This window comes from Drosophila gunungcola, chromosome 3R (assembly GCF_025200985.1).
Source record: "Drosophila gunungcola strain Sukarami chromosome 3R, Dgunungcola_SK_2, whole genome shotgun sequence".
Classification (NCBI taxonomy): domain Eukaryota; kingdom Metazoa; phylum Arthropoda; class Insecta; order Diptera; family Drosophilidae; genus Drosophila; species Drosophila gunungcola.
Window position 1 is genome coordinate 23,995,737 of NC_069139.1, and position 12,025 is coordinate 24,007,761.

The 12,025-nt window shown below is 39.7% G+C and overlaps 2 protein-coding genes across 5 annotated transcripts; one reads left to right on the forward strand and one right to left on the reverse strand.

The window, feature by feature from the left end:
- Nucleotides 1–1,647: 1,647 nt before the first annotated feature.
- LOC128251637 (glutathione-specific gamma-glutamylcyclotransferase 1) lies at nt 1,648–10,417 on the forward strand. Of its 4 annotated transcripts, none has more exons than XM_052978704.1 (5): nt 1,648–1,959; nt 7,410–7,894; nt 8,857–8,892; nt 9,534–9,612; nt 9,674–10,417. In XM_052978704.1, the coding sequence occupies exons 2-5, from the start codon at nt 7,586–7,588 to the stop codon at nt 10,108–10,110; spliced, it is 861 nt and encodes a 286-aa protein (XP_052834664.1). In that variant the 5' UTR covers nt 1,648–1,959; nt 7,410–7,585; the 3' UTR covers nt 10,111–10,417. The 4 variants fall into 4 exon arrangements, with proteins under 4 accessions (XP_052834664.1, XP_052834667.1, XP_052834665.1 ...); XM_052978707.1 differs by having other exon boundaries at nt 1,648–1,843; XM_052978705.1 differs by lacking the exon at nt 1,648–1,959 and adding an exon at nt 7,134–7,289.
- Nucleotides 10,418–10,426: 9 nt separating this feature from the next.
- Nucleotides 10,427–11,954, reverse strand: LOC128251636 (26S proteasome non-ATPase regulatory subunit 13). The gene is made up of 4 exons (XM_052978703.1): nt 11,723–11,954; nt 11,554–11,667; nt 10,966–11,496; nt 10,427–10,905 (listed from the first exon to the last, which is right to left on the reverse strand). The coding sequence occupies exons 1-4, from the start codon at nt 11,830–11,832 to the stop codon at nt 10,512–10,514; spliced, it is 1,149 nt and encodes a 382-aa protein (XP_052834663.1). The 5' UTR covers nt 11,833–11,954; the 3' UTR covers nt 10,427–10,511.
- Between the last annotated feature and the right edge of the window lie 71 nt (nt 11,955–12,025).

Here is a 12,025-nt window from a genome sequence, read left to right on the forward strand (position 1 = left end):
TGCCAATAAATTATAATAAAAACTTAATAGCTACTCACCTTTGTACTAAGAGGATTTCCTATTTGTTGGTCATTCCTTAAATCATCATAAATCACGGAAAAAATATGAAAATAAAAATTTGTTATGTATAAAAAAAGAATATTTTAAAATCTTCAACAGACATTTTCATAAATACCCACAAGGCGGCGCATTTTCAAACGAAAAGCCGCAAGATGGCGCTAACTAAATCAAACAATTTGGCAGCCTTGCAATCGTTTTAACTATATCTGGCAGCGCTACGACGCTGAAAACTTAAAAATACAGTAAAGCTTCCGTTGCTCGGACCACATATGTAAAGAAAAATGTTAACTGAGACGTTTTAGGATACGAAAAAAACAAATCAATAACAATTTTAAATTGAATGTTGAATAGACTTATTTATTTTTATTGATTGAGTCAACAACAAATAATTAGTCACTTCATTAAATATATTCCAACACAATATATGTTTTTCTTAAAGAGGAGAATATTTACTATCAGTATAATTATTAAATACTTGTCTTTCAGTTACATTTAATCAGTTTAAAAATCCCGCTGATGCTTACCAACTTTTAGCTGACGCAATTTTAACGAAGTTTAGTGCAGACCGTTATCAATTGTGTGGGTGTTTACTTTTACCGAGGTTATATCCAAACTGAAGGTTGCGGGCGCATTATGTAATCAGTCAGGCACTTCCGAATCGAACACGCTGCACATCAATTTCCAATTAAGACAATTAAGATGCGGTAGTGTCTGCTTTTCTAGAACTGAGTTCCCAAATTACACCTGTTGTTCGTTTTGCCTGTTGCCAGGTGGCAATTGAGGTTGTTGCTTTTGCATTTTCTGCTTTCCATTCATAAAATTGCGCTGCATACGGTAACAGTGCGTATGAATTGCGTCAGCCAATGCATATAGGGTGAGAAAGAGAGAGGGAGAGAGTTGGAGAAATGTGGAGTATTGGGGATAGAGAGTGAGAGAGATGCGTAATTTCTCTGCGCAAAGAGAGCGTTCGATAAGAGAGTGGAAGGCCGAGAGTGGAAAAGGCAGCATCAAAGTCCTTGGAGCTTCATATCAAAATTACACCGGGGTAAATTAATTTTGTTTTAATATTTTATTCTAAACTGAACAAATTGTATTTATACAATTATTTTTTATTTTCGTGAGTTCAATAGAAAATATTAAAATTTTGGACCTAAAACATTTTGTTCCATTCCCATATGTATATATATTTATTTATTGTAATGAGTTCATTTTTTTAAAGTCATTTTTAATATTAGATGAACAAATAAATATTAAGAAATAATCAGGTTTTTTCCAGTGCACTTAATAGCGTAGCATTGTCCTTTGTGCTTATGTACTGAACTAAGTGTGTACATACGTATGTATGTACTTTAAAAGTGATAAACACAAACAAAACTTAAATCGTAATAATTACTCACTCTCTTGTGCCGGTTCGGGTTTGTAATGAAATCCATCATGTTTTTACCTTTTATGCTCGCTCAGCGAGAAATTCGCTGAAGAAGAAGAGGCTGACATTGGTGGGCGGGGACGGGTGGGGCCCCCCTCAGGAGCATTATTTGAGAGCGAAAAACGGCGAAATTCTCGCATTTACATTGGAGCCGTCGGTGGAGACGGTCGCTCTGCTCCATCTGCCTGCGGAAAAACAAGATAGTGATAGTGTGCAAGAGAGAAGGCAATCGGCTGTCGGAGTTGTTATTGTTTACATTACAAGGCGCGCGAAGAGTGCGAAATGTTATTGCTGTTATTGCCACGCAGCATGACCTAACGGAATAGAAAAAGCTGATAAAAACGGAAATCGAATGGAGTAAATAAACTATAAAACTATGTTGTAGTGCAAAAGTTGAACGGAAATTGATAAGCGAGAAAAAACGATCATAGTTGCTGCGTTTTTTACCTGTGAAAGTTGTTTTAAATGGCGAGGTGGGTAAATTGGCACTTAATTGTTGGATGTGAGTGATCATTGGGGATGTATATTTATCATAAGTGTGTCAGTGTGCCAAGTTGAGAGCTTTCAGTGTCAACACGTGCATATACATACATACAATTTATTTACCTTGCTGTTTGCTTACAACACTTTGTTGCTGTAATTGCTTAGGCTTATCAGAGTATGCGTGTGTGCGCTCTCTCTTTTCCGTTATCTTTTGCCCACACAAGCTCTCTCTCTCTCTACCCTCCCACTGCCTCATTTCCTCTCTTTGAAAATTTTTGATTCAAAACAGATTTAAATTTATTTTTGCGTTTGTTTACTTGTATACCGCGTGCTTGTAGATATTTTTAATAGTTTAATTTATTGCTCAGTCACTGTACATGCAACCCGTTGATGCAATTCCCCAGAACTTGGAAACAGCAAAATGCATTAAGAAATTAATGAAATAAGTGAAATTGCTAAATATATGTCAGATTAAACATATGTTCATTTTAAATTTACTTATTCTACTAAAGTACTAAATAGTTTTGAAACACTGTGCCTTAAACGGTTACCAAATATTTGTTAATTATTTTATATCTCTTTCAAAAAACATATATATTAATACGGTTCATTCACTATTACATTACAAACTCAATTTATTTAGTTCTTTGTTTCTTGTTTCGCCTCAAAATAAACTTCTTTGTTTCTGTATTTTTTTTATAAAAAAGTTGACAAGATAAAAAATTGAAACGCAGTTTTTTCTTTAGATGAGTTCTTACTCATTTTATTGCATAAACAAACTTCAGTTCAAGAGGGTATTGAGAATATTGTTTTATTTATTGTTTACGTAGACAGTATTTTGTAGTATTTTTTATTTTAGAAGTTATAATATTAATAACTATATTTTGCTAGCCAAAAAACATAGGGAAGGAAAATTTGACATTCCAAATGTCAAACGTTTTACTTACCGAACGTCAGAAAACATGAGTAGTAGTTTAAATGCAGTAATTTTAGAATTTTAAATAGAATTTTTAGCAAAAGATTTGGGGTGTCATTTTTTGGCACGTGCCTTTTGCATTCTACTATTTAAAACTTGTGCCGAAATATTGGCATTCTTTGAATTGATTTTGTTTATGTATATATTTAACAGCTGCCAGGCTGACTGTTATTGTTTAAACTGGCCACGACAGTGACCCCTTTAAATTAATATCGGCTTCAAGGTGTTTTGCAGACAAATAAACTCAATTTGCAAATTAATTTATGGATACTTAAAAATTAAAAATAGAAAATTATAAGAGCTTGCCAAATTTAGCAAAAAACAGAGTGCAGACTATGCCCGATCAAACATTTACTGTTTTATTAAAGAGTAAGAGTAAACATCCTGTTAGAGTTTGACTGTTTTGGCTGAATAAATCTTAAAGTGCAAAAGGCAAACATCATAAAAGTTAAATATATGTCTTGCGGTTAATAATAGTCTTTGGTTTTGAATATACGGGCGGATTGAGCGTCAGTAAATTCGGCGAATAAGAGAGCCACACGTGTGTGCCAACTGAACCAAAAGAAATAAAATACAAAAAATGCGCAAAAGACAATAATCGGGGGTTGCTTGGACTTGTTGTGTCTATGCTTTACAAAGCAAAAAATTAGGCCAGATGTGTTAATTGATATGTGTGTTGAACTGTTTGCATCTGACCAAACTGAAAAGTTGTTTACCTTTTTGCGCTAAAGTCCAACCGTACTGTCTGGCGAACTCTTTTATCTACCGGTTGGCTGTAGTTCACATATCTTATCTTTACTTTCACAAAATGCAAACTCTTATCAGACGCGTTTCGTCTCCAAGACCAAGTCAAAATTATGTCTTATCAGTTCAGCAAATTTATATTATCATACGGCTAGCGCCGACTGTAAATTGCATACTCGAGTTTTGTCGGTCTGCTCGGCTATTTATCAATGGACCTACCTTCGCCAAATAATCTTGATATGGTAAAGAGGAAAGAGGCAACAAAAGCCAATTTAGCCAAGTATTATGCACAATAAAATAAAATATGTTTTTAATTGTTTAATTAGAAGTGCAAAGCCAAGCAGCCTGGTTTATTATGTTATTCTCAAGTGTTTAATTTAGAAGTAATAAATTTAACAAGGTCCCAAAATTGAGTTACCTTTGAGAGGCTTGTATGTTTAATTTGATTGCAATTAAGCGGGGCTTTGGGTACCAGACCAGTTTTAACTTTGAACTTAAATACAAAAATACTTGAAGAATCGCTTATGACTACTTTTATGACTTTGTTTTTTTATTTACAAATTGTCACAAATCTTGACACTAATTTGTGACTCACAAAGCTTAAAATAAAAGTAATTCAATAAGGAATTATATTTACTAGAATATGGATAGTTAAGGACTACCAATGTCGTACCATTCTATTAAGACGCTAACCTAATCCAAACCATTTAATACACTGTCAATCTCAATTGTGATCATTCGCCGAGCGATGAAAGTTAAATGAGAGAATTGCGAATGAGATAAGCCCGACAAAAATTTAGACAGCTGCACGTAAATCCCCCATCCAAAGCTAAGCCCTGATCCAAATGCTTGGCTGGCCCAGCAGAATGAAGTATTCTGTTTGTGGGTTCGTGTGCTTTGTTCATTTCGACAAATTTCAGTCCGCCCCCAAGATACACTTTTATGCCCCCCTAAAAAACGTACGCTCGCATGCCATGTACATGTGATATCAATGGGCTTTAGGCTGTGCTGTGTATACATAGAAAACGGAGCACAGAATTTTTGTGTGTTCTGCGCCTGTTACCCAAGCACAAAAACAAGTTGATTTCGCCCCATAGTAGCCCTCCCTTCTGGTTCTTTGGGACCTATAAACACTTCCCCAGTCCACAACTGATAAAAACTATAGATTGCTATATAAACAATTTTGAGAAAAATTGGATAACCTTGAACCGTTGGCAAAAAACTTTCACAATGAAAAAAGTTCAGTATCAAGGACCCAGAAATGTGTAGCGAGTCGATTTCGGAGCGTTTTTCGTTTGGCAAACGAGCAATGGCCAACGCTACGTATACGTAACCAAGTCGTAAGGCGAAAGAAAAGTCATATATGAATGTGTGTGTGTGTGATTTTGAGGATGTGGAGGTGTCGTAAACATAACACACACGCCAGATTATCTCGGTGTGCGTGCGGATGTTCGTCCCAAGGGTTTTGAACGTTTTTCTGTAATTTTCCACCATCCAGCCTGTTTTTGGGTCAATTTATTTATGCAAAAATATCATAGCCCAAAGAAGAAGAGAAAAAGATTTAAAAAAAAAAAAACGAAATCCAAAAAAAAACCAAGAAGACTGGTATTTAGAAACAGCGTATGAAAACAGAAAGCTCACAAATACTCTGAAATTGGCTCGGCATTTCGGGAAGGCGGCAATCAAAACAAAGTGTGCGAATTGTTTAAGTTTATGCATACACGCAAAATAAAATAGCTAAAAATACAAACAAATATGCACAAGACTATACATACATTTGTACGCTTATATATCGAGCATGCCTCGTTAATGGGACCCATCACGATTCGATGGTGTGGCACATACACAAGAAAAAATTGGGAATTCAAAAATAATAGTCTTTAGACCAATTTGAAACAATTATGAAAGTTTAAAATAGTCAATTTATATTTTAGAATATTATAAATATTATGGCAAGCATCTTATTTTGTAATGAATTAAATTTTAAAACTTAACATTATTTCTTCTATCATTGGTAATTTTTTGTGTGTACTGATACAAGCATAAAAAACAAGTATACGTACCGTCGGCCATTTAATATTATGTATTTGGTCTTGAGCAGCAGCGTAGTTAGCACGGCGAAAAGATCGGTTACACATATTTAATATTAGGCCACCCTGCTCTCCGTTTCCCTCTTTGAACTTGCGAAAGTAAAACTTAAATGAGATTTGCTTTCCGCACAGCGATAATACTCTTTAATATAGGTTACTCTTTAATATAGGTTAATAAAAACATTTAAGATACTAAAGAAAATTGTATTTAAAAAAAAAAAAACTAAATAATTTAATACGTTGTATACACATATATTGTTTAAAAATATATAAGTTAAATATATTCGCTTAACGGGCAGATTTTTTAAATGATAATAAAATAAATCAATTTTAAACCAGATATCTCAAAAAATTAAATGAACTGATAAACTTATCTAAATAAAAAGAAGTGCTTAAATATTTTGAAAAGACTCAGTGCGAAGACATAAAAAAGCGTTATATGTATATATATATATGTATAAGTAGATGCAGATAAATATTCTTTGCGATAACATCACAAAGAAAAGTTGAACATAGACTTTGAAATGAGTAGAAAGTTTCAATTGAATAATAATATTAATATTACAAATTCTTCATTGTTCACTAATGCAGACCTAAAAAGATCATAAATCAAGAAGCAATCTTATCAAAAAGTCTCGTTGGTTGCTGTTGACTTTGATCTAATCACTGTAATAGTTACATCAGCTAGTTGTTGCCAAGCAACCACAATTTATTATTCGGAATCAGGAAAATCCTGGAAAAACAATTATCATAACAATAAATATCAGTTGAAGTGATTTGTTTGGCGACCTTATTCGCCGTCTGCCTGGTTATATAATCAATATTAAGCCGACAAGGATCTTTATGGTCCGTGATTGGCAATTTGCAAAATCATTTCTTAATTTGAGGCATTTATATATTTATAATTATTAAATGCCCGAATTTATGACTGATCCTTCAGTTCAAGGGTTTTTTTTTCATCACGCAGCTGTTTTCCAGCTTGGTCATTATATGATCGGTTATTATTTAGCGTTTATAAGGTATATAAATATATGACTGTATTTAATTGTTGTATTATTTATGGACGTGTTTGGGCAGCAAGTCACCTTTACCTTAATCCAATGTCCCAAGATTTTTGCCACAATTCTCGGTTGATAGTGAAACTAGACTGGGAAAGGGAGTGAGGGGGCGAGGGCGAGAGAGCTTTGTCGAGCGGCAATTTAAATACTCGTTTGCCGTATTCAAACCTATAGATAAGTCTTGAGAGTCGTCAGACAGAGCGTCATAAATATTTATTTTACATTTTTATTTTTTACTTTTCCTCCGCTCTGTGCTAGTCTTCTTCTTCTTCGCGAACGTCGGGGCGTTGGAAATGATTTCGGTATTCGCGCTGGGCGGTTTAGTTCCCGAACGCTCGCGGAACTATTAGGTCGCAGTCGGCGCGAAAAGACTTCCTAGCATTAACTAAATCAACAAAGTATATAGTAAACTTTAGCCTCCGAAACACACCGAACACAGGAACCACCCACAAGTAAGCTAGGGATCAGGTTTCGGCTGAAATACAAATTCGTACTTGTAAGGCTTATTGGTAGTAATAGTGAATCCAAATTTCGAGTTTTATGTAACATCGCTGTGCTCTGGCCATCCACAGAATCTCAGCTGCATTTGGAGCCGTCGGCCAGCAAGCAATGTAACACTAGGAGCCGGAGCCTACAGCCACCAGCATGCCCAGATAGCGCTCGCAGGATCCCCGTCCCGATCTCAACCAGGAGCAGCAGCCATCAGATCACATCCACGGAAATTGAGGGAAACAACTGCGTAGAAGACATGGCTCACTTCAGTGGTCATCGCCAGCCGGCGGAGGTGCCGGTCCATTTCAAAAATCTCTTCACCAATGGCCAATTGGGAGCAGCGGAGGAGAATAATAACAACGACCAGAATGAGCAGGAGAATCGTCCCAATAATAATAACAACAACAACGAGGGACCCTCGGATCCCACCTGCTGGGTCTTTGGCTACGGATCCTTGTGCTGGCATCCTGGCTTCACCTACACCAAGTGCATTACGGGCTACATCAGGGGCTATGTCCGCCGATTCTGGCAGGGCAACGTCACCCATCGCGGCTGTGAGGAGAAGGTGAGTGGGATTACCCAAGTCGGGGTCCTAGACACGTCTAGCCCTCGTCTGCTAGCAGCTTTCACTTGTGTTTACCCACCAACTAGCAGCAGTGAGTTGGTTATTATTTAATTGCCCCCTGCTATTTGTCTTAATGTTTTCGTCTGCGAACAGCGTACGTCGGCAGTTGACAGTTTTAGATGTGGGCAAAGTGATCAGGCACGCGTTATCGTTATCTATTCGTCGGGCGTTATCAGCTGTGTGTGGCTAATGGCAAACAACAAGTGAAATTAGCATTTGCCAGCGTCTAGAGCGGCTGCCAATTAAGATACCGATTGCGTTTCAATTAACATAAGTGATTTGCTTGCTAAACAAGTCAGGACAAGCCCCTTGGAATAGGTATCAATTCGAATCGATGCTTAAAAATATCTGAAAACCAGTTGGGAATCGTAGTTCGAGTATTTTTTATAATGTTGATAATGGGGATAATATCACCTGTTTTTGGTCTACTTTTGTTGATCAACTGATGTAAGTCAAAGTCTTAGATTAGAAAATCGCATTAACAATATGGTAATTTAATACAGATTCGCATTAAACTATTGTTACTTCGTTTTAATAACATCATCTTCCTATAATAATTTTTTACGTGTTGAGTAGTTCATGCAGTTCATGCAGTTAAGGAATTTTCTAAATTAATAAATATATTTTCGCATTTTTCCTGCAATCTCCGCTACTGTTGCGATCATAAGAAAACTCAGCAATTTCGAAATAAGTCAAGGTCCATATATAACCCCCTAGTAATGCATTTGTGTAAATGTCGTAAATAAAGCAAATACATATACAGAAGGTAAACAAACAACGAGCTGTGTGCAGGCGAGATTTAGCCCTCGCTCTTTGTGAAAGCAATAAATACCGAAGCTCCACAAATATAAGTGGATGAAATATACTCGAGTGCTAATGTATATATTCATTCTTTGTTACAGCCTGGACGTGTTGCAACGCTCGTTAAGGACAAAGAGGTGAGTGCGACATAGTTTTTTGGGGGAGTAATAGTAAAGTAAAACAAAAAGTGATTTTGCCGTTTGAATTTCCCAAAGTAAGCCCCATTCCGTGTTGGCGGTTTCTCTCGAAGTGTTTTACGTTCCGACAGTCCTACCAACTCGTCCATATCTAAAGTTAACTCTGGCAGATTTCCGCAGACAACCTGACCGAAAAGATTCGTGGGGATCCCGGAGAAAACCCTCTCTTCATCACCAGCCAGGCGGATTTCCGCAGAATATAGGCGAATGCAACTACGGGTGCACTTTTTACGCCTTGATACTTTCTATCCTAGGCCCGGGGACTTTCGCCCAGGGCATTAGCAGTGGAGTTACCAGGAACTCGTTTTGTGGCCCCGAAAGACAAGCATGGAAAACTCAAAGCGGTCACTCACAGGCCGCTAGTAGCGCTATTTATACGCGTCTACTGCGGAAAAAACGGGTTGGGAATCATAAGCGGCAAACGGTGCGCGATAAGAATAGCACGCCCGGGTCCGAAATACACGGGTTCAAACCCCACCCAAGGCGACTGCTGATAAATATTTTTAGATTTATGTTTTTTCATCTGGCTTATTATTATTTTTTAATATAATATATTCCTTTTTTTTTTTTTTTGATTGCAGGGAATCACTTGGGGTTGCGCCTATAGAATAACAGGCTGCACGGCTCTGGATTATCTCAAGCAGCGCGAGTGCACACTGGGTAAGTGAATCAATCCAAAAGTGGGCCCAAGATTAGAGCTAACCTATATTGAACCCAACAGGTGGCTATGCAACAATTGATACCAAGTTCTTCCCGCGCGTCGCCTCCCAGGACACGCCCTTTAGCGGCGAGGCGGTCGAGGTATTAGTGTATGTGGCCACGCCGGAGAATATCCACTGGCTGGGCGATGATCCGGTGGAGGAGATTGCCCAGCAGATAGCCACCTGCCGCGGACCGAGCGGCCACAATGCCGAGTACCTGCTGCGCCTGGCGCTCTTTATGCACGAGGAGATTCCCGGCGTAAGGGACGATCACCTGTTCGAACTGGAACGCCTGGTTCTGGAGGAGCTGTACCGCCGCCAAATACCTCTGTCCTCGGTGATGGGCCGCAATCCGGATAGGATACGGCGCGACTCGCACGAGGACATCCGCCGCCCGCCATCCTTCGAGTTCACCTCCCGTGTGCCGGATACGAAGCTGCGCTGCCTGAACATTTGATTGCCGGCATGCTGGTGGCCGGAGAAGGCGGTTTCAGCTAGTGATAGGCAGGCCGCTTTTATTGCTACAGCAAATTCCAAATTATTGATCGACATTTTAGCTTATTAGGTAACCAGAGTCTATCGCCAAATTTGACGTATTTTATAAAATTGTAAATAATCCTAGCCCTAACCGTAACCGCAGCAACTCCTCGATAAGTGATCTGATTTAGACAATAAGCTAGGATAAGCCAGTCCGTAAGCACAAATAACTTTTTACACGCAAAACTGTCAGGGAGTTAAATTTAAACGAAAAGAAATTAACACAATCACAATCGTTCGTTTTGGGGTTTTAATTAAATACAAAAGCGTTTGCGCAAGTGGAAATTAGTGGGGACCATCAAGATCAAGCGAAACCTAAAACTAATTGGTGAGAATTTCGGCGGCACGATTCTCCATCAGCTTCTCCATGTTCGTGATGGCGCCCATCCAGGTGTCCAAAGTGCTGGCCATGCCCACGATCTGGTTGCGGTTGAGGACGCGTGGCTGCACCCAGGACATGTTCACCACTCCAGCCACTTGGTCGATCTCTCCGCGCACCAAATCCAAGGCCAGAGCCTTCATGATGAGCAGCTCCACTTCCTTGGCAGGCAGTTTGGTCTCCTGGGCGATGTCGGTGAAGGAGATGGCCCGCTCGATGGCCGAGCGCTTGAAGGTCATCTCCATGAGGCACAGCAGGGAAATCTTTTGGCGCAGCTTGACCTCCTGGGCGGCCAAGTCGGGTATCTTGGACCAGATTTTCTTCATGTCGTTGAATCTGTCGATTAAGAGAGATTTTTAATAACTACGCTTTAGAGAATCCAGTGGCTCTACGCACTTGTTAATGTCGCCCGTGTTGAAGGCTTTGAGGAGCTCCATCAGCCACTCGTTTTCCGTGCCCTTCAGTGACTCCAGAATGGGATGCGCCAGCAGCTCTCCGATGTTATAGACGCCATCGCCTAGGAGGGCAGCCAGACCCAAAAAGAAGGCCTGCTGGGCCCACTGATCGCGCGGGTAGTCATCCAGAGAGCAGCCCAGGAACTGCAGGCCACACCGGTAGTAGTCGCTGTGCTTGCCCACCCGGCGATAATACTGGGATGCCAGCATGTAGTACTTTCCGTGGACGGGCGTCACATTGCCCGCCTCCTCCAGAACATCGCGCAGCTCCTCGATGATCTTCTTGGTGGCATTCAGGTCGTTGAGGTTGCTGAGGTAGAGATTGCCCTGCATAACCTGCAGATACCACACCGCCTCATCGCAGATCTTCACCTTGTCCTTCATCTTCTCCAGGAAGTCGATGGCCTCCTTCTTGTCGGCTATGTTGTCCACCACCACCTCGAGGATCTGGATGAGCCCGTAGGGGTTTATCCTAAAAACAACAAGAGTTTTGAAGATACTGCCGAGTCATCCAAAGAAGCCGACTCACTTGGTCTCGAAGGTGGAAAGGAAGTTCTGGTAGAGCTGCAGCAGCGCGGTTTCATCCTGCAAGGACTCGTGGCGCACAAAGGCCACCAGCTTGATGGTCAGCTCGTTCCAGAGTCTGTCAAATATCTAAGTTACAAGCTGTAAATTGGGTTTTGGGCCTTAAATCTCACTTTTCATTGTAAAGTTCCTCGATGAGCGTCCACTCCGCAGCGAGGTCTTTGTTTGTAGTCTTCTTTTGGGCCGCCAAGTATGCGGTGACTGTCGCCTGTTGGTTGGACATTGCAACTGCGTTCGGATCTGCGCTTTGTCCCGAGTAAATTCCAAATTTAACGTTTAATGTTTTCCCAAACTACAAAAATTGCAAATCACAATCGCCGACGCTGCTGTCAAATTGACAGCCCACTTGTGTGACCGTTTGCATGTGTCTTTTCTGGTATTCGGTATTTTTTGACTAATTTTCCGTTAGTTAGTGT